The sequence below is a fragment of the Microcaecilia unicolor genome, chromosome 1 (genome assembly GCF_901765095.1).
Source record: "Microcaecilia unicolor chromosome 1, aMicUni1.1, whole genome shotgun sequence".
Lineage (NCBI taxonomy): Eukaryota > Metazoa > Chordata > Amphibia > Gymnophiona > Siphonopidae > Microcaecilia > Microcaecilia unicolor.
Genome location: NC_044031.1, coordinates 709,850,006 through 709,877,518, shown reverse-complemented (window position 1 = coordinate 709,877,518; position 27,513 = coordinate 709,850,006). Strand labels below are relative to the sequence as shown.

Below are 27,513 nucleotides of genomic sequence, written 5' to 3'. Positions count from 1 at the left end.
ACCCAGGCCCATCCCCCCCTACCTGTTTTACAATTGTGCTGCTTAATGCTTAGTCGTCCAACCCCCCCCCCCAACCCACTGTACCCACATATAGGTGCCCCCCTTCACCCCTTAGGGCTATAGTAATGGTGTAGACTTGTGGGCAGTGGGTTTTGAGGGGGATTTGGGGGCTCAACACACAAGGGAAGGGTGCTATGCACCTGGGAGCTCTTTTACCTTTTTTTTTGTTTTTGTAAAAGTGCCCCCTAGGGTGCCCGGTTGGTGTCCTGGCATGTGAGGGGGACCAGTGCACTACGAATCCTGGCCCCTCCCACAAACAAATGCCTTGGATTTATTCGTTTTTGAGCTGGGCGCTTTCATTTTTTATTATCACTGAAAAACAAAAACGCCCAGCTCACAAATTGTCGAATAAAACATGGATGTTTATTTTTTTCGAAAATACGGTTCGGTCCGCCCCTTCACGGACCTGTTCTTGGAGATAAATGCCCATGGAGATAGACGTTTTCGTTCAATTATGCCCCTCCACGTCTCTCTGCATAAAAAGAGACCTATGCTAAAATAGCATGAGTTAGTGGTAAAATAACATGTCTTAGTAGCCCACATTGATACCTTTCTCCTTAGTGTGAATAGTTTCAGTCTCTAGTAACCAGAGCTGATATTGTGATGTCATAATGCCTCATTCCACCAGTGCCTAACAGTGATCCTCATCAGTGATGTCACAATGATTTGGTTCACTTTTATTATATATAGCAGTGATCTCGATTTCTAGAGACATTTCTTTTTTCTTTAATTAAGGGGGAGGGGAATTATCAACATGGTCTACTGTTAGGACGTACTATTTTACTGTTAACTCAGTATCTAGGTCTCATTATATATAATGGGATCTGTGCTAAAATAGCATGAGTAAGAGGTAAACTAACCCGTCATAACAGTAGCCTACATTGATAACTACAACCCCTAGTTAATAATAACTGGGGTTAAAGTAAATAACATGTCGTAATGGTAGCTCATGTTGATAATTTCTTCCTTTAATGGTATAATGAGCAATAGCCCTGTCACACAGGCACCCTTGCTTAATTAAAAGTGTCATTGTAAATTGGTGGTACATCATTATTTCTTGTGAATAATTGTGAAATATTGCATGATATTCCTTAAATGCAGTTTTATATTAATATTATATATTGATCTACAAAATTTTTTCAATAATGCAGTGCTTTCAACTTGGTGTTAAAACATGGTTTTTATTATTTGAAATAGTCTTTTGGTTGATAACAGATTTTCTGTAATGAAGCACGTTTCCAGTAATCTTGAAAGTGTGAAAAACAGATATTAGCAGGTTGATGCTATCACGTTTAGAAATAAATTAACAAGAGTAGGAAGGTAACATGTAAAAATAGCAGATACTGCAGAATCAATGGTGGCTTAAGGTTTTGAGAAAACTGATTAAAATGACAGAGGCACAAAAACCTTTATTCTATTGTTACTTTTGCCTTCATTTTCCATTCACTGTCTTAGGGGCCCTTTTACCAAGCCATGGTAGGGCTACCGTAGGCTTGGCGGGCAGTGATTTGGCCCTACTGCCGACTCCTGCTACACAGCATTTCCAGCATCAAAAAATTATTTTGAATTTTTTACCGCCGGGTTAGTGATATCACTAGCATGGTTTGGTAAAAGACACCCTTTACATTTTCTTTTATCCTTTTCCTTGCACTTATGAGGGTTTGTGTGTAAACAAATGTATTAGAATTGCTCTCCTATATTTTGAAACTAAACTACGAAAAGATTTCATTGTCAGACTATTAATTTTGTACAGCAGGCTATTAGCTGGTTTTAGAAGCCATTTATGTGTGTACAAATGGTAGAATTATATATGTAAATTGGACAATATGTATAAGTAGTGATTATAGAAATGATGCTGTCTATAAATATATGGAGCAACATCTGGAGATTTAGAGGTACCATTCTTGGCATGGCTTGAGTGGTCATTGAAAGTATTCAATATTTTTCATTTATTATTTAATAAGCTTGATATACCACTTTAGTCATCGGACAAATCAAAGTGGACTGTCTCTTTATGTCCAGTGTACAGCGCTGCGTACGTCTAGTAGTACTATAGAAATAAGTAGTAGTAGTAGTAGTAGAGCCCCTAAAGATTGCCATGATTACAAGAGAGATACATGGAAACAGCACACTTGTGCTCCTGGGAGGCACAGGGAAATATGAGCAGGCAGAATCTATGAGAGAGAGAGACAGGAAGAGACAAAGCACAGCAGCCTGGGCAAGGAGGCTGCCTAGGAAAGGAAAAATGAACCCTGGGAAGGTGCTACCTGCAGGTGAGACAGGGAGCTTGTTAGCTTTCCCAGTAACTGCAGGAGAGAGGGTGGGGCTGCAGACCTCCCTGAGTACTGCTGATGTATATTCAGGGCTGGCTTAAGGGATAGTGATGCTCTGAGCCAAATTGCTTTGGCGGTACCCCCCCCCCCCCCCCCACTCCTCCCTGTATGAGGTTTTTCATCTTTCCCTTTTGTGGGCTGGCTGAAGGCAGCCTGTCATGATACTGCTGCTGCTCAAACTGTCAGCCAACATAAACTTTACAAGACAACGGGGGGGGGGGGGGGGGGGGGGGGGGGGGGGGGGAGTGTGAGAAGTGAGGGAACAGTGCCAAATCCATGGGGATGGGGGAAGAAAGAAGGGGAGAGAACTGGCCAAGGGGGGGGGGGAGGGAGGGAGAAAAGGCTTAACCTGTAGACCAGGTAAGGTCAGAAGTTGAGTATTTTCACACCTGCACTCACCAGCGCCCTTATCCAGAGCCTCACCTAGTCCAATGGTTGATCCAGCCCTGGGTATATTAGTAGGGTTACCATATGGCTCTAGAAAAAGGAGGACACATTGATCCAGTCCAGGTTTTGCTTCCATTGAAAGCAATGGAATTAAAACCCAGACTGGCTCAATCTGTCCTCCTTTTTCAGAAGCAGCTTAAGAGATGGGGGGGGGGGGGGGGGGGGAGCAGATGTTCTTGTGCCTTAAACCTGCCTTGAATGCTGTTGCCTGCCTGGAAGTTTCCCTGAGAAGAGAGGGAATTGGAAGTGATAAAGGAACCATAGGAAACTAGATATTTTAGTTTTCTGTCTGTTGAAACAGCAAAGAGAAGGAAGATCAGTTAGGAAAGAAAGAACCTTAAAGAAAGGCTATTTTGTAGGTTATTCTACCTGAAAGAATATTGTCTTGAGGAGGGCTGTCTAAAGAAGAGACTGTGTTACAAGAAATATTTATAGTTCTTAAGATCCATTAAAATGTTACAAAATTGTTACAGTCCTAATATGGTATTTAAGAACAAAGGGGGGAATTGCTCAGAGCATGTGCTGTATTTCTAAGCCTTTAAGAACCTGTGCTCCGACCATGTGGTCTCACAAAAAGGCTGTGCACATTTAACTTTAAAAAGAATTTATTTCTACTGCAGGTACTGTAAGAAATGTTATATATTTTAATTCTATTCTCCACCAATTACCTTATACGGTAATAAGATTTACAATTGCAATAATAAGAGGAATTAACTATTGTGCATTAACCTGCAGTGCAAGTTTTAAAAAGACATGTATTCAGGACATAAAGACCATACATTTAACTTCAAAAGGGTTTATTTAAAATACAAATCATCTAAATAATATTGCAAGCGAGAGGTAGTTCTTACAGAGAATATGTGCTTTAAAGCAAGGCAACAGGTTTAAATATAAATTATAGTTAACTTACAAGTCCTTGTTACAAAGCATGCTGTGGTTCAGCTGATTGATGAGCAGCATGAGGTAAGCACATGGTTGCCGGAGGAGGGAGATAAGCTGCAGTTCCTCAGAGCAGCAGATCCCAAAGAGAAAGAGAGCTGGGCTGCTCCCAGGCTTTTTATAATGTTCCCTGAGTCCTGGATATTGAAGTTTGCAGAGGATCTTGGGTATTGTAGTTTGCAGAGGATTCCTGGTCACATGTCCTCTGGATATCTGCTAGCAAATGGCTTTTATAGCTTGATGGCTTCACCCCAGACTCTGTGGCTGCGGTCCCTCTTTGAGTTTTTATCATGTTGATTCACACTCAGCCAGGATCTTCAGATCAGTCCTTCAAGTGGGAGGGCCGAGGAAGTTTGAAAACTCTTTGAAGCTAGTACCTTATTGTCTTTGTTGTGTTTGTAATTGAATAGATAGTCTTGCTATCAGAACTTTCCCAGGAAAAGGGAGGGGGAGATGGAGGGATCTGGATTTAAGATCAGTTTCCCTGTTGCAGTTTCAATAAGTCTTTTAAAAGCTGCATTTTTATATTGATACCTGATCCAGTAAAATCAATAATTCTGCTACACATTTAATTCTGACAATTAACTTATACCATCACAACTGCACCTCGAATATTGTATTCAATTCTGGCCACCGCATCTCAAAAAAGATATAGTGGAATTAGAAAAGGTACAGAGAAGGGTGACGAAAATGATAAAGGGGATGGGACAACTTCCGTATGAGGAAAGGCTAAAGCTGCTAGGGCGCTTCAGCTTGGAGAAAAGACGACTGAGGGGAGATATGATAGAGGTCTATAAAGTAATGAATGGAGTGGCATGGGTAGACGTGAATCACTTGTTTACTCTTTCCAAAAATACTAGACTTCGAGGGGAAAAACAATGAAGCTACAAAGTAGTACATTTAAAATGAATTGGAGAAAATATTTCTTCACTCAACTTGTAATTGAACTCGAATTCATTGCCAGAGAATGTAGTAAAAGCAGTTACGTTAGCGGGGTTTTAAAAAGGTTTGGCTAGCTTTCTAAAAGAAAAGTCCATAAGCCATTATTAAAATGGACTTGGGAAAAATCCACTGCTTATTTCTAGGATATAATCTACTAGTGGTAATGGCTCTGTTCTACTGTCTCTTGGTAACAATACCTCACACACCTATCAGTTGAACAAAAGAGACATGCAGTTTCATCAAGGTATATATTTTTTCTAAAGTAGGGAAGTCTCATAAGTCGATGGGTTGCCATCTTTGCACTACCCTTGTTTCTAGGATAAGCAGCATAAAACGTATTGTACTGTTTTGGGATCTTGCCAGGTATTTGTAACCAGGATTGGCCACTGTTGGAAACAGGATGCTGAGCTTGATGGACCTTCGGTTCGTCCCAGTATGGGAATACTTATGTACTTATGGAGGCATATGTAAGAAAGGGGAAAGGGAAACTCTAGCCATTAACCTGTGCCCTTTTGCTCAGAAGCAAATGAAGGAGCTAGAGTTCATTAGCGCCAGACTAGCACCCGCATTTACCAGCGCAGAATGCTCAAAGACCCTTACTGCAGGAAAGAAAGAGCTCACCCACATTCAGTGCAAATAGCATTCTAATGTAGTCAGAATGATGTAAATGAAGTCATTTCTTATTTCCCCCGATGCTCAGAGAACACACTAGACAAGGGCTCCCTTACCACTGGAAAACCTACACCAGCTCGGAGCTGGCGTTAGGCTGCTGCACAGGCTCTGTGACCATGTTCTTTGATTAAGCAGTCACGGGCAGGTTGGACAGTGCCGTAAGTTGTGCATTTTAAATTTTCCCGCATGGCCAAATTGTGTGCACAACTTAACTGATTAACAAGCCAATCAGCACCGATAATTGTTGCTGAACAACCAATTAGTTGCACTAATTGGCTTTAATTAACATGCACAAATTTCTGTGTGTATTATATAACGCAGTGCACATATATTCAAATGCATGCAGTCAAAAAGAGGGTGTGGCCATGGGTGTTGAATGGGTAGATTGCAGCGTTTCAAAAAAACTATGTTCACTACACCCAATCTCTGCCTAACTTAGGGGCCCTTTTACTAAGCCGCAGTAAGTTCTTCGCACGTGCAGCATGCCCTCCTGGCGGTAATTTCAGATCTATGAATTATTTATTTATTTCCTCCTACGCTTGCCAGTTCCGGCGGTAATCAGCATTGGTGCGCACCAACTGGTCACCACGCGTGTAGTGCGTGAGCCTTTACCACTAGATCAATGGGTGGCGTTAAGGCCGGCTGAGGTGGGTTTTGAGTGCATGCTAGTTTAATTTTTATCCCGTCCTATTAGAAAAGAAAAACATTTTTTGTAGATGCATTAACTACTAGCCCACTGTGCCCCCAATACACGCGCCTACACTACTGCAGGCCACTTTTTACTGCGGCTTAGTAGAAGGACCTCTTAGGCACAAATATTTAGGCCCGGCTTTAGGTGGCCTAAATAGGTGCACCTAAATTTTAGTTGCAAGAATGGCACGTGAACATATTCTATAAATTACGCATAACTTTAGGTGTAGTTTATAGAATCATGCTAACCATGTGGATTTTTTGGCACTGATTTATAAGGCGTCATATATAGAATTCCGCCCTATGTATTTCTGCCATAGACTAAATAGAGAGAAAAACAAACTTAACAGCTCATTTTCGAAAGTGATCGCCGGCCATCTTCCGACGTAAATCGGGAGATGCCCGGCGATCTCTCAAAAGCGGCCAAATCGGTATAATCGAAAGGTGCTTTTTTGACACCTTCGCTGCTTTCCTGTTGCCGAGCTGGCGAAAGTTCAAGGGGGCGTGTTGACGGAGTAGCAAAGGCGGGACATGGGCAGGCATGGGTGTGGCTACTAGATGGCTGGCTTCAGCGCATAATGGAAAAGAAAAAGTGGCGCTAATGAGTATTTCGCCGGTTTTACTTGGACCTTTTATTTTCACGACCAAGCCTCAAAAAGGTGCCCCAATTCACCAGATGACCACCGGAGGGAATGGGGGATGACCTCCCCGTACTCCCCCAGTGGTCACCAACCCCCTCCCACACTAAAAAAATAAAAACAAAAACCTTTTTTGCCAGCCTGTATGCCAGCCTCAAATGTCATACCTAGCTCCCTGACAGCAGTATGCAGGTCCCTGGAACAGTTGTTGTTGGTTACAGTGGACTTCAGGCAGGCGGACCCAGGCCCCCCCCCCCCTACCTGTTATACTCGTGGTGGTAAGTGTTGAGCCCTCCAAACCCCCCCCCCAAAACCCACTCTACCCACATGTAGGTGCCCCCCTTCACCCATAAGGGCTATGGTAGTGGTGTAGAGTTGTGGGGAGTGGGTTTTATGGGGGATTTGGGGGGCTCAGTACCCAAGGTAAGGGAGCTATGCACCTGGGATGTATTTATATATATATATATATATATATTTTTTTTTAGAAGTGCCCCCTAGGGTGCCCAGTTGGTGTCCTGGCATGTCAGAAGGACCAGTGCACTACAAATGCTGGCTCCTCTCATGAGCAAATGCCTTGGATTTAGCCGGGGTTGAGATGACCGCTCTTTGTTTCCATTATCACTGAAAAACAAAACAGGCCATCTCAAACCCGGCGAACTCTGGTATTTGGCCGGGCCAAACCGTATTATCGAAAGAAAAGATGGCAGGCCATCTTTTTCGATAATACGGTTTGGCCAGCTGTTTGGGGCGCCGCCAAAATAGATTGCCGGCAATCTATTTCGCCGGTGCCGTTCGATTATTCCCCTCTTAGTATGTCTGTCTCTATAACATTTATATTATAACAACAATCTAAAGTAAGGAAATATTTGTTGCTGACTTATGACCAGAACCTGCTATGTGGTATGCTAGTATAGGTGATGATTCCCTCTTTGATTCGTAGAAGTCTGAACTGGGGCACAGAACTATTTCCTGGACTGCATTGCTCTTTCTTTAAATGCCGAGACTGAGTTTCAGAAGGACATGTCTAGTTACCTTACCCGGATAATTTTAGATGACATATTCTAATGCATGCTTATTAGGAGTATCATTAGTATTTTGCTAACATTGTATATATCTGGTATTTGAATCCCAGTGCTGTTAAATGTGTATATTTTTGAGACTATTTCACAGTATTCTATTATTAGGTTTCAATTTACTGTTTTCAAGTTTACCTCATTTATTGTATTTATTATTCTTGGCTATTTTGCTGTTTTGCTGTTGAGAAAATTATAAGTTTTATGTTAAAACTGTACCTAATGTACACCGCCTTGGGTGAATCTCTTCATAAAGGCGATTAATAAATCCCAATAAACACTCATATCACCCCTCTCCTCAAGTCACGTCATTGGCTTCCGATCAGGTACCGCATTCAATTCAAGCTTCTGCTACTAACCTACAAATGTACTCGATCTGCAGCCCCTCCTTACCTCTCAACCCTCATCTCCCCTTACGTTCCTACCCGTAACCTCCGCTCTCAAGACAAATCCTTCCTTTCAGTACCCTTCTCCACCATCGCCAACTCCAGGCTCCGCCCTTTCTGCCTCGCCTCACCCCACGCGTGGAACAAACTCCCCGAGCCCATACGCCAGGCCCCCTCCCTGCCCATCTTCAAATCTCTGCTTAAAGCCCACCTCTTCAATGTCTCTTTCGGCAACTAACCTCTACACCTCTACCCAGGAAAGCTAGACTGCCCCAACTTGACATTTCGTTCTTTAGATTGTAAGCTCCTTTGAGCAGGGACCATCCTTCTTTGTTTATTTTGTACAGCGCTGCGTAACCCTAGTAGCGCTCTAGAAATGTTAAGTAGTAGTAGTAGTAATAAATAAATAAAATATGTAGCTGCCTTATTTGGCAGTCAAGCCATGGATTATACTGAGCTAAAGATAACTGGATCCTGAGATAGAGCTGATAGCAGAAGCTTCCTGTTGGTCGGTGGGCAAAATTGAAATTGTGTCTTAAAAGCCTGGTTTTATAACAAGACGAATATGTGAGAAGTCCAAAATGGGGCTAATTTGAGCCTATTTTGTGGGGGGTAATTTTATAAAGGTTTTTTTTTTACATACAGAAAAGCTCTTGAATAAAATTGTCTCACAGATAGTTCTTCCTTCTATTATCATTTCACAACAGCAATTTTCAGTGCATGCCATGAGCCACAGTGGCTCTAATGGTATAGGAAGGGAAAGGGAAATGGGACTTGATATACCACCTTTCTGAGGTTTTTGCAACTACATTCAAAGCAGTTTACATATATTCAGGTATTTATTTTGTACCAGGGGCAATGGAGGGTTAAGTGACGTGCCCAGAGTCACAAGGAGCTGCAGTGGGAATCAAACTCAGCTCCCCAGGATCAAAGTCCACTGCACTAACCACTAGGCTACAAAGTTTGTGTAGAAACACAAACATCGTTATTGAATTTTCTATTACCAGTTGTCCACTGGAGCCGGTTACAGAACTGTTAAAACTAAAAAAATTAGGGGAAAGAGGAAACAGAAGCATTAGTACAAGGCTGTGAACCTGCTAAGTGTATTCTCTAACACAGTGCACGTTACTTCTAATGCATGCAGGCCAGTGGCGTAGCCAGAAGTCAATTTTTGGGTGGGCCAACAGGTTGGATGGGTGGGCACTAGATAGTGGTGTGCTGGTAAATGTTTAACAACAGGCTCTGTCCCCGGTCCACCTCTGCGCCCGTCCACCTCCCCTCAAAATTGCAGAGCTGGCTATAGCGGGGGAGAGAGCCTGGGGGGGGGGGGGGGCAATGCATTACTGTCTCCAGGAAAAAAAAATTAAATGATCCCAGGTTCCAATTTAATTCATGTTTAATGTGGGATAAAATGCTATAAATAAGTAAATAAATATAAACTTTTAATGTTGAGCACCTGATTCTCAAAGTGGACATATTCCAAACACTATAATGAAAATAAAATGATTTTTTTCTACCTTTGTTGTCTGGTGACTGTTTTTCTGATCATGCTGGCCCAGTATCCGATTCTGCTGCTATCTGTCCTCTTAACTCCGTTTCCAGGGCTTCCTTTCCATTTATTTCTTTACTTTCCTCCTTTCTTCTTCATTTCTTGCTCTATATCCATAAGTAAAAGCTGGGTCCTCTGCAGACTTGACTGTCTAGTGGATCCAGCTTCTGCCTATTTTCTTCATCCATGTGCAGTTTTTCTCCTCTCTTCCTTTTCCCTCATCTCATCTCCTTCCTCATTCTTCCATCCCCTCCATCCATGTCCAGCATTTCTTCTCTCTCCCTTCCCTCTCATCCATCCATGTCCAGCAACCCTCCTCTCCCCTTCCCTTCATCCAGCAACCCTCCTCTCCCCTGCCCTCTCCTCTCCCCTTCTTCCACCATGTCCAGCAACCCTCCTCTCCCCTTCCCTCCATCCAGCAACCCTCCTCTCCCCTTCTTCCACCATATCCAGCAACCCTCCTCTCCCCTTCCCTTCATCCAGCAACCCTCCTCTCCCCTTCTTCCCCCATGTGCAGCAACCCTCCTCTCCCCTTCTTCCACCATGTCCAGCAACCCTCCTCTCCCCTTCCCTCCATCCAGCAACCCTCCTCTCCCCTTCCCTTCATCCAGCAACCCTCCTCTCCCCTGCCCTCTCCTCTCCCCTTCTTCCACCATGTCCAGCAACCCTCCTCTCCCCTTCCCTCCATCCAGCAACCCTCCTCTCCCCTTCTTCCACCATGTCCGGCAACCCTCCTCTCCCCTTCCCTCCATCCAGCAACCCTCCTCTCCCCTTCTTCCACCATGTGCAGCAACCCTCCTCTCCTGTCTGCCCTGTTTCCTTCCGGCCCCCCCGCCCCCGCCGTACCTTTAAATATTATAGTTTTGCTGGAGTTGCGGGCAGCCGGCATTGAAGACATCGGCAGGCTTTCGCCGGTTCCAGCAGCCTTCCCTTCCCTCGTTGCAAGTCGGATGATGGCTCCGCCCTCTTCTGACGTATTTCCTGTTTCTACGAGGGCAGAGCCATCATCCGACTTGCAACGAGGGAAGGGAAGGCTGCTGGAACCGGCGAAAGCCTGCCGATGTCTTCAATGCCGGCTGCCCGCGACTCCAGCAAAACTGTAATATTTAAAGGTACGGCGGGCGGCGGCAGCGGGGCAGTGGCGGGCTGGGGAGGCAGATGCGGGATCGGAGCTCAGCCTGCTCCCTCCGCTCCGCTGCCTCCACTGCTGGGTGGGCCTGAAACAAAACTGGGTGGGCCTGGGCCCACCCAGGCCCACCCGTGGCTACGCCCCTGATGCAGGCAAAAATGGGCATGGTTAGGACGGGAAAATGGACATTTCCTGGGCATTCCAAAATTTACATTCATAGTTACAGAATATGGCCCAATAGGTCTAAATCCACATGCCAGGATTTATGCCACGTTTTCGTTGGTGTAAATAGAGGTGCATATTTTTAGGCACTGAGAATCAACTAACTGTATTCTATGGCACCCGGTCAAACGAAACCAGATAAAAAAGCTCCAAACAAAAAAAGTTCCCGACATAAAAGTCCGTGACATAATAGACTCCTGACAAAAGGGCCTTGACAAAATAGACTGCTGACAAAAGGCCCTGATGAAATAGATTACTGAGAAAGTCCATGGCTTGTCACTTGAAAGTCCTGGCACCTGCCTATGGCTTGACTTCACTATCCACACTATCTAGCGAGAATCATAAATCTACTACTACTACTACTACTACTTAACATTTCTAAAGCACTACTAGGGTTACGCAGCGCTGTACAGTTTAACATAGAAGGACAGTCCCTGCTCAAGGAGCTTACAATCTAAAGGACAAATGTACAGACAGTAAAATCTGCTTGAAAACATAATCCAGCTTGATTAAGGAGGTTTCCCTGCCCTGTTTTGTGTAGAGTCTATTTTGTCTTGGGTTGTTTTGTTGTGGGTTTTTTTGTATAGGTTTTTTTTGGGAGGGTTTTTTTTGTCATGGTCTGTTTTGGTTTTAGTCTGTTTTGTTGGGGGGTTTTTTGTTGTTTTTTTTTTGTGTGGTCTATTATGTCGGGGTGCCGTATTCTATATACCATGCCTAAATCTAGGCACTGCTTTTAGAATTTGCTTAGTCAGCATTGATTTCCATGCCGATTTTTTAGGTGCCATATGTAGAATCTTCCCCATCCCCCGGATTCTATATAGTGCGCTTAGATTTAGGCGCCGAAATCAGCACAGATTCTATAACACCGCTTGTAACTTAAGTGGCTTAACAAGCTAATGAGCACTGATAACAACACTTAACAAGCAATGATGAGCACTAATTGGCACTGATTAGAATTTAGGCGCACAACTCGCTAAGCGTATTCTGTAACTATGTGTGCCGCACTTCTAATGAGCAGAGGCAAAAAGGGGCATGGTTATGGGCGGGGAAATGGGCATTTCTTGGGCGTTCCAAAATTTAGACACCTAGTTATAGAATGTGGCCCAGTGCATCTAAATCTACGCACTGAGATTTACATCAGGTTTTCATTGGCATAAATGTATGCATGCAGATATCAGCGCTGAAATGTCAACTAAGCATATTCTATAATTGATGCGTAAATCTGATGATAGAATACGCTGATTTTTTAGGCGCCATATATAGAAGAGGGGCGTAGCTAAGTGGGGCCACAGGGGCATGGGCCCCCACTGATTTAGTCCTGGCCCCCTCCACTTTCGACTCCGAGCCGCCGCAAGGTACCCTTGCTGGCGTGGATCCTCAACCCCCGCAAACCTTAGTCTTCTTCAGCTCCCGGTTTCCAGCACGTTCGCTGATCTGTGCTGTGAGTCCTGACGTCCACATCAGGACTCACAGCACAGATCAGCGAATGCACCAGAAACAGGGTGCTGAAGAACACTAAAGCTGGCGGGGGTTGGGGACCCCCATCAGCAAAGGTACCTTGCAGCAGCGGGGGGGAGGGAGGGTCGGCGGCAGGTGAGGTTGGTGGCTGGCAGAGGCAGGCTAAAGAATGCCCCCCCCACCTTAGGCTCTGGACCAGTGGCGTACCAAGGGGGCGGTGGGGGCAGTCCGCCCCGGGGTGCACGCCGCTGGGGGGGTGCCGCGCGCCTGTTGGCTCCGCTCGTTCTCTGCTCCCTCTGCCCCGGAACAGGTTAGGGAGCAGGGAACGAGCGAAGCTGACAGGTGCGCAGCACCCCCCAGCACGCAAAAATGCTCCCGGGGGGTGCCTTTCACTGGGGGGGATCGCTGCACCCGGGGGAGCGCATCGGCGATCTGCCCCAGGTGTCAGCCACCCTAGGAACCCCACTGCTCTGGACCCCCCCTCCTGCCGAGGTCTGGCTACGCCCCTGATATAGAATCTCCTCCTATGCACCTAACTGCCAACAGCCTTTGACACGGCGTAGGTGCTTGCATCTAAGTTTAGGCGTGAAACTGCCAACCAACACTAGTATTCTATAATGGCAGTTCCATACAGACCTGCTGTTAATTTGCACTCAGTGGCGCCATTTATTGAATTTACCCCTATATATGAAAATGTAGTATAAAGCTGCCCCCTTTGGTAAAATTTTTTCACAAAAGGGACTTCACACCTTAAACAATGAAAAAACGCCAGCATTGTATGAGTCTGTTTGCATATTTACTAATTTGATCAATAACATTTCTTCAGCATCACTAGACCTCTCTTTGTCTGAATTGGAAGGTTGTTTGTGCATGTCTACTCTTTCCTGCTTGGATTTTACACATAGGGTTGTTTTTACTTTTTTGTTGAGCAAAGGTTTCTAATCAGCTTTTATGCTGAGAAATCTTTGCTTAATGTGTTTTAGCATTTGTAGTCCCAAAGGCCAAGTTAATCAGCCCCATTAAGTTTTTATAAGAATGTTGTTTGATTTAGACTTGTTCATTCAAGCTTAGGATATTAGACATTTTTTTTTGTCCTGGATGATATTTACATAAAAGTCAGTGCAATTGAACTGTGAATTCAAGCAGCATACAGGAGCCATACATAGATAACAGAGCAGTGCACTGACATGATAGATGATAGCAGAAAATGACCAACTGACTCATCTAGCCTGTCTATGTTGCAAGTATATGTCCCAGCTGCTAGATGTAAAGCATGACTGCTTCTAAGTAGTGGTGTATTTATTCCAGGTAAGTGTGATGCCCTCCCCAGCTGCCCTTGCCTTAAAACCATCTCCTTCCAGTATTTGCCCGGGCAGCAGCATAGGCACTCATAGGTTGCCTGCACCGGGACTTTCTCTGTGAACCACCCCGCCCCTTCTGACACAACTTCCTGTTATGTGAAAGGCGGAACGATTCACAGAGAAAGCCTCGGTGTAGGCCGCAGACAGCCTATGAGTGCCACTGCCCGGGCAAAGACTAGAGCGGAGCAGTTGATTTTATGGTACTAAGGGGGGCGAGGGGGGCTGTGGGGAGCTGTGGGGGGGGGCCTGGAGAGGCACACCTTCTGTTAAAAATTTCTCTGCCTACGTCACTGCTTCTAAGATCTGTCTCCTTGACCAGGATACATTGGAGCCAATTCTACAACTCAGCATCTTGATATAGGCGCTGCAATAGTGCTCACTGAGCACCAATTCTATAATGGCATCTGGGCACACCTAAGCCATTGTAAAATACAAGCATAAAATTGCTTTGGCATGTCCACTTAGGCCAGGTCAGTGGCTGGCGTAAGTTGACACACCTAAGGCACCATGCAACATGAATAACTGATAGTATTCTAAGGGACTGATATTCAGACCATGGGAGTTAGCTGGGCTGACTCCTGCTGTCGAGTGGATATTCAATGCCAGGCCATTTCCAGTGGCCAGCATTGAATATCTGGTTTATTTTTGGCTGGTTTCAACTTAACTTCTGCCCTATTATCCTAGACTAAGAAGGAGTTCTTAAGTGAAGGCCTTATGTAAAAATACTTTTTTCCGATTATAGTCTTATCACTCGCTCTTCCGGGACTACTACTGGTCCAACGCAGCAGCCGGCAGTAGTCCTGGCCGAGTTTGAGAGTCTTGATTTGGGGGAGGGGGGTCCACACAATCTTTAAAGGCACCAGCTCATGAAAGAAAGCTCCTTGGAGCATTAGGCCATGTATTCGTGGCTCAGTTCTCCCAGGGAGAAGAATAATGTAGCTTGTGAAGTTGATCACAAGTCACGTTATTCATTTATTGTTGGAGTCACTAACCTGTGTTAATGAGTCTCCATGTTAGTGGCTTCAGTTGGGGCTCTTTTACTAAGCTGCATAGGCACCTACACACATCCAACGTGCGTCAATTTGGAACTACCGCCCGGCTACCATGTACGGTGTACGCACACAGATGATTACCACCCAGTTAACACGTGAGACCTTACTGCTAAGTCAGTGGGTGGCGGTAAGGTCTCAGGCCCAAAATGGATGAGCGCCATTTTTATTTTGCTGCATGTTCATTTTTGGCCAAAAACCCCCACTTTTTTGCAGGTGCGCTTAAAAATGGACCTGCATGTGTCCAATAGACGTGCCTATAACAGCGCAGACCATTTTTTGGCACCGAAGGACCCCCATTGTTAGCTGAGCTGTTGTAAAAAGCCATATTTAACTGCAGGGTAATAACTTCCCCTTCAATGAAATATTAACAGGTACCTCAGACATCTGCTGGAAGGAGGAAAAACAATGAGGACATTGTGAGGCCAGGATAAAAATGATATTGAAATGACAGTGTAGATCAAGTTGGTGGAGGAGTGGTGCTTTATTTTAAATAAGTCATAAATTTAAACATGCTAAAAGTCCTGCAGGAAGAAAAATGAAAGGTTGAATTTTTATGGATAGAAATTCTAAGTGAGATAGGAAAGAACGGGGGTATACTACCATCTACCTGGACTAAGTTAAGAGACAGACAGTGAAATGCTAACAGAAACCAGTGCATTTTCTCTAGCGAAAAAGGTGCCAGTACTCAAATGCCAGGCCAACCTTCAGGAGTGTGGTGATCACTGAGGGATTCACCCCACAATAGCCAGGCCCCCTGCAACCAGTCACAGAATCTATGACAAGGCAGAATTGGTGTGTAGAACCTGAGCTCTTTCATTAAAACTTGAGGACCATGGGCATAGGCGGTCGGTGGCCCAACTGTTTGGGGAGGCTAAAGGGGCGGGGTTAGGGGTGGGGCCAGGGGTGGAGTTTAAATCCATAATTGTCTGATAACACGCAGAAAAAATAAATAAAAATAAAAGTCACAATTAATACCTTTTATTAAATTTAGATATTAGATATGTATCATATGGCAAAGAATAAAGTGGTTGCTCAAAGCATATTCTAACCACAATCACTCAACTGCAAAACACTATGCACAACTTTGTCCAAAAACACACTCAGAACCTTACTGTACCATAAATATTACACTGGGCAGACCTAATACACCAATATACCACCCATACGGAAAATGCAGACTGTCAACAATATGAAACAAGGTATCATATCATGACAATTCTCATGTAGAGCCACAAAACACCCTAATTCATGTTTAATGTGGGATAAAATGCCATAAATAAGTAAATAAATATAAACTTTTAATGTTGAGCACCTGATTCTCAAAGTGGACATATTCCAAACACTATAATGAAAATAAAATGATCTTTTCTACCTTTGTTGTCTGGTGACTTTTTCTAATCATGCTGGCCCAGTATCCGTTCTGCTGCTATCTGTCTTCAGTGCAGGTCAGGAAGTCATCCTCGTTAAATATCTCCCTGGCAACCCAGAACACCTCCAGCCAACCCCCCCTGCTTTCCCAGCAGTAAGGTAAACAAACCATAAACCAATTTCTACAACTGCTAGAGGGCTTTCACTGCAGCTCCTTCTGTGAGGATGGAGGTAAATCAACAATTTAATCCCCTCAGAGCAGCTGGACTCCACAGCTGATCCATTCTGCTGCAGCAGGGGGGAGGCTTAGCCTCTCCAAGCCTCTTATATAGGGCACCTATGACCATGGGTCAATTTTAGCAGACAATGGAAAAGGTGCCTGTACTCAGTACCCCCAAGTACCCCCTCAAAAAAAGCCCTGACAGAAACTAGCAAGATTAATAAATTAGGCAACACAGTAATAATGAATGATTTCAATTCTCCCATTGCTAAGTGGGTAAACGTCTATTTCAGGGCATGCTAAGGAGGTAAAAATCCTAGATGCCGTAAATAACTGCTTCATGGAGAAGGGGACCCTGGAACCAACAAGATGGGTAACTACTTTAGATCTAGCCTGTACTGGAATGTAGGACCCAGTGCAAGGCATAATTATGGTGTGACCAGTAGTCAGTAGTAATCATAATGCAATCAAATCTATTATAAATTGAGATCATCCAGATAAGCTATACAGCCAGTCTTAACATCGCAAATGAACTCTGAGCAGCTAGAAGTATTTAATTTTGAAAAGAGGGACTGTGATAAGGAGCAGTTGTTATAGTCAATGTGGATGTTATTTTAAAACATAATTTTGGAAGTTCAGATAAAATGTATTCTATTCATTAAAAAAAGATCAGTGAAGACCAGAAGACTCTCATAGTGTTATAATGGTGAAAGGAAAGAGGCAGTTAAAGCCAAAGAGGGTCTTAAAAAAAAAATGGAAAGCGGACACAAATCATTTTCTTTGCAGTTCACCTGATCAGGACTGTGAGTTGTTTGTGATTCTTTAATAATTTGAAGGGATTCAGGTTTTTTTTTATAAAAAGAGTATGGTGGTAATTATATAATGTATTTTTTGCATGTATTATTATTATGATTATTATTATTTCAGTGCTCAAGGCAGATTACAAATGTACATGCACAATATTTGTAACCACCTCTCCGGAACTATGTAAGCCACTTTGAGCCTACTAATAAGTGGGAAAAGGTGGGATACAAATGTAACAAATAAATAAATAAATAAATATTTAAACAATATAAGCACATAAAAATGACATAAATTTCAGCATTATATAGATTAAATGCAAGAGAGTGTAATAGGGCTTTTGTAAAATTACCCTAGGGGAAGGCAGTAGAACTAGAGGGCATGATACGAGACTCAAGAAAAATGTCAGGAAGTATTTTTTCACGGAGAGAGTGGTGGATGCTTGGAATGCTCTCCCATGGGAGGTGGTGGAGAGGAAAATGGTAACAGAATTCAAACATGTGTGGGATAAACATAAAGGGATCCTGTTCCGAGGGAATGGATCCTCAGAAGCTTAGCTGAGATTAGGTGGCAGAGCCGGTGGTGGGAGGCGGGGCTGGAGGTTGGGAGCCAGGGATAGTGCTGGGCAGACTTATACGGTCTGTGCCCTGAAAATGACAGATACAAATCAAGGTAAGGTATACACAAAAAGTAGCACATATGAGTTTATCTTGTTGGGCAGACTGGATGGACCATGCAGGTCTTTTTCTGCCGTCATCTACTATGTTACTATGTAATACAAGTAAAGGTATGCACAATGCCAAGAAGACATGTATTATTTATTATTATTATTTATTGCATTTTTACCCCACATTTTCCCACCTTTTTGCAGGCTTTTTGTACCTCTATGTGACCCATGTACAGGCGTGTTCAGGGTGGAATCTGGGTTTATATGCATTCTCCTAGATTCTTTATAATGTGACTTGAGTTGTGTGAGCAAATCTGGTTGTATTCTGGATTTGTGCATGCAACCTAATTAGCTTAACAAATTAATCAGTGCCGATAATTGAACTTAACAAGCAATTATTGACACTAATTGGCATTAGAATTTACATGCTCAAATGTCTACATGTATTCTACAAAGTGATGTGCATAAATTCTAAGACATGGATCTGAAAAGGGAGCATGACCATGAGAGGGACATGAGTGGGAAGTGGGCGTTTACATCAGGTTTTCATTGGCGTGAATGGCTGCAACTAAATATAGTCACAGGAAACAAGTGTTGGGCATATTCTGTAAACTACACCTTGATGTAGTCGTATTCTATAAACTGCAGCTAAATTTAGGCATGGTTTATATTTTATAGACACCTAAACAGACTTGAAATAGGTGTTTAGTTTACTTGGCTTTCAAACATAGGTGGCCTGTCACAAAAGTACCTCCCACATACGCGCATAAACATTAATATTCAACTGTTTTTTTTAAATTGCCTTGTTCTCCATTATTTATATTGTTTTGGACCTGCATAGAGCAATGCAGATTTGTGAAGGTGACAATTATGAAAATGGAACATCCTCTTAATAGTTATCATTGTGCCAAGAATTAAGCATTACAAATCAGAAAACACTGCTGGATAGTCTCTAAATTTCCAGAGGAATCATCATGTATGCATTTTCAATGTTAGACAAAACACTAATAGGGCAGTTTTATAAATTGACACCTCAGTGTAAGTGAGCCATTACTGGAAACGGCCAGGCATTGAATATCTGGCACCACCAACTGCGGGAGTTAACTGGGCTGTCTCCCGTTGTCTGAATGTGGGCCTCCTAGTGAACCTAGGTGCGTGTCAATTAATGACGCCTTTGATGCATATAAGTGGTGCATGCTTCAAGGTGACAGTTTAAGGAACTGGTCTGTGCATTTTCCAACATAAATATTGAATACCCTGATATTTACATGTTTAAATCTGTGGACTGGTTATGATTTCAATTATCTAAGTTGAGCATTACAGTTTGAGAAAAGTAGAAGGAGACACTGGTCTGCAAAAACCACTTGTGGTCAAACTCTTGTGCCTAAAATTGAATCACAAATGTTAACTGTCTTCTCTAAAGAGAACGGCCTCCCGGTGGAGGTGGTGGAGTCCAAGACTGTACCTGAATTTAAGAAAGCATGAGACAAACAGGATCTCTAAGGGAGAGGAAAAGATAGTGGATAAGCCATATAGTCTTTGTCTGCCGTCGTTTTCTATATTTGTTTCTAAATGTTGGCAAAATGCTTAACCATTCTAACATTCTCTTGACTCAGAAATCCAAAATGTATATTCCTTTGTTACTGAGCTCTTCCTTCCAGTATTTGATAGGATTGTAGTGGCTCAGTCATGAAACAAAACTGCACGAACATTCATTTCTCTAACATTTATTCCCCTTCTTCCTGATTCTCTTACAGATAGCAATTCAGTGGATGAAAAGGTTTTAAATCGCATCTTTCTTAAGGGGGTCATGTTTCGTTGATCTTTGTTTGTGACTGATTTGACCTGCTTAGTTCTTTCATTTTAGCTGTGAAATACTGCATGCTCTCCCGGCTTCCCATTCCTTTGTTGTCCTTAACTCTAAATGTGTTGCACTTCTGAACAGGATACTCCTCACTGTGGTGCTTCCCCTATTTCATATTTGCCAACATAAGGGTCTGCTGCTGTCAAACACCATCTTTGTATTAAGTGTCTTGAATGTCGTGAATGTCATGACATGCATTCCAAGATATAAAGGGAAACATTAGTAGGGTGTGTTACGTGTTCCGTAGTTCTTGTGCACTTTTTTTTGTGCTTCTGATTGCTTCATGGAGTTATTCCAGTGTTTTCCATTAAATGTGCTTTACCAGATTAGGTGTATTAAAAAAAAAAAAAAACATACTTGCTTTGGCCTGGAGCTGACCCTGCTTAACATTTTTCATGTAAGGTGTTTTATGTATGATGTTCTACAATTCTTTTCCAATTGCCATTTGGGGGTAATTCTATAAAGTGAGCGCTAACATTTACGCACTGATAATTAGCATAAATGATTAGAGTAATGACATTTATGTGCTCACATATGCATGTAAATACCTAAATTCTGCCTAAGTGCTATTCTGTAAATATGCGCATATTTTACTTGGAGGAATATTTTCAAAGCACTTAGGGCCCCCTTTCCAAAGCGGCGGGAAGCCCAATGCGGGCTTACCGCTCGCTAAAAAGGAAGTACCGCCAGGCTACTACAGTAGCCCAGCAATGCTTCCCACCACGTCATATCCGGTGCTACAGAAATATATTTATTTTTATAGCACCGGTGTGGACCCAGTGGTAATTGGGCAGTGCTGCACGCTACCTGGTTACCGCCGGGTTAGCATGGAAGCCCTTACCGCCACCTCAATGGGTAACAATAAGGGTTCCCTCCCCCCCCCGAAATGGCCATGTGGCAAGTGCTTTACTTGCCGCATGGCCATTTCCTGCAGAAAAACAAGATCTACCTTTTACCTGCTGCGGTAAAAGGGGACCTTGGCATGCATCAAAAACACACGCCAGTGCCAGCGCAGGCCCCCTTTTGCCACAACTTGGCAAAAGAGGCCCTTAGACTTATAAAGTTCTGTAGTAACCTATGGAACTTTGTAAGTCTAATTGCTTAGAAAATGAGCCCCTATATAGTGCGTATTTGACAGAGGCAGAGTCTGGGCAGAGCATATGCAGGACTCACACTTGCTCGTGTACCTTATAGAACATTATAAGTTATGCGTGTATCTCCTACATTTAGGCGTGAACACTTACAACAGCTCTACGACTAGTGTTGCATATTCACACATTGTAGGTATGAATATCATTTGTTAATTTCCTTTATAGAATAAGCACCACATAGGCATCCTCTGGGCCCCTATGTATAGGCACACTGTTATCGAATTACCCCCTCAGTGCCATTTGGTCATTTCTGAAGTTCTTCTCTCTATTCTTTGTTCATTTAAGGCCCGAATACTTAGTGGAAATGCTTCCAGACTTTATGACATCCAGACGTCTGGAGGGTGAGTTTGATTATAAACACTGTTCTTCTGCTGTGCTGTATAAATTCTTTCCCTTAAATTTTATTCACTTGGTACCCATTGAGGTAAGTTCTTTGTTTTACTTTTTTATCTTGTTTGCCCTGGAAGCATGGCATAAAAGTGAATTATATTATATTTACTGTATTATGTGAGGATCCAATGTGCCACTTATATATTGCTGAGCTTGGACGTTTAAAGAAATCAAGATGAGCCCTTCAAAATAATATAAGCTTGATGGAGTCGGTCCAAAGGTTGGCTATTAAAATTGTGAATGATCCTTATCATAAACAGAGATGATGGAAGGTATTTGGGGCCTTTTGCCCCTCTCAGTTAACTTTTAGACCCCCAGGGGCCCTTCCCCAGAGATTTTGATAATTAAGCTCAACTACCATGATCACCCCTAGTACCCCCCTTTCCTAAAACCATACTGTGCAAATGCATGGACATTTCCCCCAAATTCTATATAAGATGCTAAAAATTGGGCACACAGTTGGGCCCAGGGCTCATGTATGTACGCAGCTAAATTTGCTAATTGGTGCTAAATTGGCATTAAGTACCAATAATTGGCATCAACCTGCACTAATTTGTAGTTATGCATATAAATGACTTCTGCCCCTGTTCTATAAACTTAGTACCTAATTTCTATGGTGAGTAAATTGAAGGGGGGCATGGACGTGAGAAGGGCATGGGCAGGTCAGGTGCGTACCAAGCAATTAGGTACTAAGTTATAGAATACTGTCAGTTATACGCATAACTGCCAATATTCAGGCACAGACATTTACACCAGCTCTTGACATGGCATATTGTACTTGTGCCTAGAATTAGGAGCTAAAATGCGGACTTCCACTAGTATCTATAAAGGCTACTATGCGCAATATTGTTATAGAATTGGCACTTAAGGGTGAATTCTATAAATCGAGCCTAAAAAATTAGAGCCAACTCCACCCCCCCCCCCTCGCTTAAGTGATATTTTATAAGCCACTTCTAAAGTTAGGTGCCGTTTATAGAATGGTGCTTAAGTGAAGAGGTCATGCCTAAATTTAAGTGCATCCATTTGTACCAACGAAAACATGGTGCAAATGCCCCCACCTAAATTTATGCGCAGAACCCCCTTATTGCCCATGACCCTTCCATTTCCACATTCCCTTTCCCAGAATGCACATAATATTTAGGCGTAGATCACATGCCTAAATTTACAGACCGAACAGGGTGGAGGGATGTTCCAAAGAATGAACAGAAGTTAAGTATCTTCCAAAAAGTTTATTCTCCTTAGAAAGTCACATAAATCACCTGGACCCAACACGGTCCGTGTTTTGGCTGTTATGCCTTCTTCAGGGATCACAGCTCTAAGTGTATGTGACCATGAGAACTTGGATAAAATGCTTCCTTATCTGATATTGAACAAAAGATGAAATCCTTGGAGGCGTAAAGATGCCCGTAGTAGTTACAGCGGTGACACCTTTTTGGAAGATATTTGACTTCTGTTCGTTCTTTGGAACATCCCTCCACCCTGTTTGCTGCTGGCTTGATTGCTGTGGAAGGACTTTCCCACTCCTTTCGCTTTTTAAATTTACATACCTACATGTTAATTGATTTCAATTAGCACTAATAATTGCTAGCTAAAAAGCCAAGTATTGGCACTAATTGGTGCGTTATTCAGTTAAATTGCACACAAAATTGGGCAGTGCCCCAGTTTGTGCATATGATCTTTGGCAACTATTATAGAATAGAGGGTTAGTGCCCAAATTTTTGGTGCCTAAGTTTTTATCATACTTTACTGAATTGGGCCCTATAATAACCCCCCCCCCCCTTGTTTACTATGCTGTGTGGCAATGCCAACACAGCCCATTCAAAGTGAACGGGCTGTGTCGGCATTAGTGCATGGCAGCCACTAGTGCAGCTTAGTAAACAGAGGTGTAACTGTCCTGTTACCATGGAAATCTATAAGCAGAAGGTGCAGACTGTTTCAGGACCCGTCAGTTCTGTAGGGTTCATGGTCCCTGTGCTGAATTGTGCTATCAGAGTTGCCTTGCTTCTGCTGCTACTCAGTGTCAGCCATTGTACTGGATAGTGGCACTTTGGAATCAGACCTGGATTGAATCATGATGGCAACACTCCAGCACCTATCAAAGTTTGGCCCCGGAAGCAGTTGCCTATGTTATCTCTGTCTAAATCTGACCTGCCTCCAAGGTATAAATGCACAGGATATAGAACTCTTTCAAAGGAAAGGAAGCTTTAGAACAAGTGGTCATAGGATGAGAGTTGAAGGGAGTAGACAAAGGCATAATCTAAGGGAATATTTCTTTATAGAAATGGTGATGGATACATGGAATAGGCTTCTAGAAGTGGAGATAGTGGAGAAAGAACAGTATTTGGATTAAAAAATGCATGGGACAAGCACAGAGAATGTCTGAAGGAAGCGAAGGGATTGTAGAGATTGAGCTATATATTTGGATGGGCAGATTAAATAGGTTATCTGGCCTTTTCTCCCATCATGGTTTAAGGTTTATTGGCTTATATACTGCTTGTCTTGGTATGTTGTATGGAATTTAATCTCAGTTCAATATTAGCACACAAAAAATTAGCTGTTAATTTTTTTTCAGTAATTCATTTACACGCTAAAACAATATGTCGTGATGACACTGATAGGCCAATCGTCTGAAATATAAATAGCTTCATCTGACGTTGGCTTGTTTTACAATTCGATGAATGTTTCAGGGAAATCATTTTAGCTATAATTACTATGGTGGTAGTGGAAGCTTAAGAAAATTAATTTGGATGCCCTTTGCCCAATGCTTATTATCGTTAGGAGGTTCTCAGGAGTGGTGTCACAAGTCCACACATGCAGTGAGAGTAAAGCTGGGACTCACCCGGCCTGTTCCTTTTAACATGGAACTATATGGAAGAGATGGTGAACATCTGATCCTCAAGGGCTACACTCTAGTCTGGTTTTCAGGATATCCCCAAATATGCATGAAACAGCTGTGCATACGACTGAGGCAGCATGCAGTATGGCCAATCTAACTCAGCTTCAAAATCATCTATAGTAAATGAGGATGATTCAGCCTGTTTGCCTTTACTTTATTTTTGATATTTTATGCATCATAGAATTGGTTTTCTGTAACATCCTATATAATAAAAAGCACCTCCAACATTCTGAAGCTGACTCTGTGGCACTGTGGTCGTGTAGGGTTCGTAAGTCAGCGTTTCATTGGCTCTCACTGTCAATGAAGAACCAATCAGACAGAACGGAACTTGGAGGAGGGAAGTGGAGTGGATTGAATCTCTAACAAACAATCATATACAGGGAGGTATGAACATCAGTGGAGGCAAGTGCACAGAACGGAAGGGAAGACAAACATTTAATCACTTTGTCACTCACACACATCACACACACACACATACATACACACAGACATCACACACACACACACACACACTCAATCACTCTGTGTATCTCTCTCGTACACTGTCTGTAAAACACACTATCACTCTCAGTCTCTCACATGGGCAACTGTGTGTTGCATTCTCACGAGTAAGGAGCTCTTCTGATGTGATTGTTAAACTGATTGAAGGGCCTGAACAAGGAAACCTTTTACCACATTGTAACACAGTTTACACAAAAAATATTGTATATAAAGAAATCTTACACATGCAAACAACAATCATATTCAGAATACAACCGTGGAAACATTAATGGCAGGAACTCATTACATTGCTAGCGCCCGTTTCATTGCGGTAAGAAATGGGCCTTTTTTACTAGTTATATATATATATATATATATATATATATATATATATATATATATATATATATATATATATATATATATATATATATATATTTATTTATTTATTTATTTATTTATTTTTAAAGAAAATTATATGTATGTATAAAACATATTATTTTTGTTTTGAATTTTTATTTTGTGTACCTACACCTCACTTATGCTTTCTGTATAAATCTAGTAGTTATGGTCAAATATGAGTTCTTTTAAAAAAAATGTTTGCTCCTCCTGTGGTTTTATTTCTCAAACTGGTCAGGGCTGGAAATGCTGCAGAAGCAGCATTCACAGCCACTAGAAGGAAGGAAGTCTCACTTATCATGCAACAATGATATCTACTGGCCAGACTTTAGAGTTTGGATACCATTTTGCATAGGAAGCCATGGAGGGGCATAATTGAACGAAAACGCCTATCTCCATGGGCGTTTATCTCCGAGAACGGGTCAGTGAAGGGGCGGACCGAACCGTATTTTCGAAAAAAATAGACGCCCATGTTTTATTCAACAATGTGTGAGCTGGGCGTTTTTGTTTTTCAGCGATAATAGAAAATGAAAGCGCCCAGCTCAAAAACGAATAAATCCAAAACATTTATTCGTGGGAGGGGCCAGGATTCGTAGTGCACTGGTCCCCCTCACATGCCAGGACATCAACCGGGCACCCTAGGGGGCACTTTTACAAAAACAAAAAAAAAGGTCAAAGAGCTCCCAGGTGCATAGCACCCTTCCCTTGTGTGTTGAGCCCCCCAAATCCCCCTCAAAACCCACTGCCCACAAGTCTACACCATTACTATAGCCCTAAGGGGTGAAGGGGGGCACCTACATGTGGGTACAGTGGGTTTGGGGGGCGGTTTGGAGGGCTCCCATTTACCAGCACAAGTGTAACAGGTGGGGGGGGGGATGGGCCTGGGTCCACCTGCCTGAAGTCCACTGCACCCCCTAACAACTCCTCCAGTGACCTGCATACTGCTGCCAGGGAGCTGGGTATGACATTTGAGGGTGAAAATAAAAATGTGTGAAACATCATTTTTTTTGTGGTGGGAGGGGGTTAGGTACCACTGGGGGAGTCAGGGGAGGTCATCCCCGATTCCCTCCAGTGGTCATCTGGTCATTTAGGGCACTTTTTGGGGCCTTATTCGTGAAAAAACATGGTCCAGGAAAAGTGTCCTAAATTCTAGCTAAATACGCATACTTTCTTCCCATTATCGCTGAAATGCGCCCATCTTTGTTCGGCAGATAACCACGCCCCAGTTCCGCCTTCGCCACACCTCTGACACGCCCCCATAAACTTTGTCCGCATCCGCGACGGAGTGCAGTTGAAAACGCCCAAAAATCGGCTTTCGATTATACCGCTTTATTCGTTTTTGTGAGATAAACGTCCATCTCCCGATTTAGGTCGGAACTTGGGCGTTTTTCTCGTTCGATTATAAGCTGGATAGTCTATGACAATGGCCCAAAGTCTATTAATAGAATGGTTGGGCCAGGCAAAGGAGAGGAGAAGTTTAGAAATGGAGATAATATCCAGTTAGTCATGACCAGAGGCCAACCCCAATTGAAGCAGAAGCTCAATGAAGCAGGAAGAAACTTGCCAAGTCAAAAAAACCCTCCAACTTTTTTGAGTCCAATATGTGATGTATTAACTACATTCTTGATGTCATGTACGGGAGATCATACTTTAGAAACTCCTATTGTATGTGCTGTCCCTTTTCAGAGAGAATATAGAAATCAGAACTGATACGTCCAGGACATGGCATGTACAATTCCAGTAGCATTATAGAACAGGATTTTCAGACGTAGAGCCTGTTAAAATACATAAAGGAATATACATGTATGTGGTAGCTTGTGCAGTGGGAGCATCCATTTTACAAAGTTAAATGTGGAAAAAAATCAACAGAATAAACTCAGATACCTGTTGTAAGTTTCGACACTTATATATGTGTAAGTTGTGAAATTCCAAATTACATAAGTGATGGCACCTATACATTGTATTGATCTTTATGGAAACCTTCACATGTAAATATGGCTAAAGAAACAGAGGACAGAATCATCTTTTAATTCTGAACACGGATGAAAATAAACAATGGGGATTAAGGATATTTCCCTTAGTCCTTACTGTAAAGGGCAGGTCTAAATATACACTTTTGAAAAACCTGTATATGAAAAGACTGGTGTAAATCCTAATGTGCAAATTTTCCCGCATACACACGATACAAGGAATACACGTGCAGATTTTAGTCCCAACTACATCACACCCAAACCATGCCTCCTTTCAATCTATATATACTTCAATTATATACATGTAAATACTGGCATTCTAAAATCGGATATTACATGTGTATGCAATATACACA

At 42.7% G+C, this 27,513-nt stretch overlaps 1 protein-coding gene across 5 annotated transcripts in view; it reads left to right on the top strand.

The window, feature by feature from the left end:
• UNC13C (unc-13 homolog C) overlaps positions 1–27,513 on the top strand; it is a 921,443-nt gene that overhangs the window by 387,636 nt on the left and 506,294 nt on the right. For 3 of the 5 annotated variants that reach the window (XM_030189213.1, XM_030189208.1, XM_030189220.1), the window contains one exon: positions 21,308–21,363. In XM_030189213.1, the coding sequence (XP_030045073.1) occupies positions 21,308–21,363 (56 nt within the window). Of the gene's footprint in view, positions 1–19,764; positions 19,788–21,307; positions 21,364–27,513 lie in introns of all 5 variants that reach the window. The other 2 variants (XM_030189204.1, XM_030189197.1) reach the window with 1 other exon arrangement.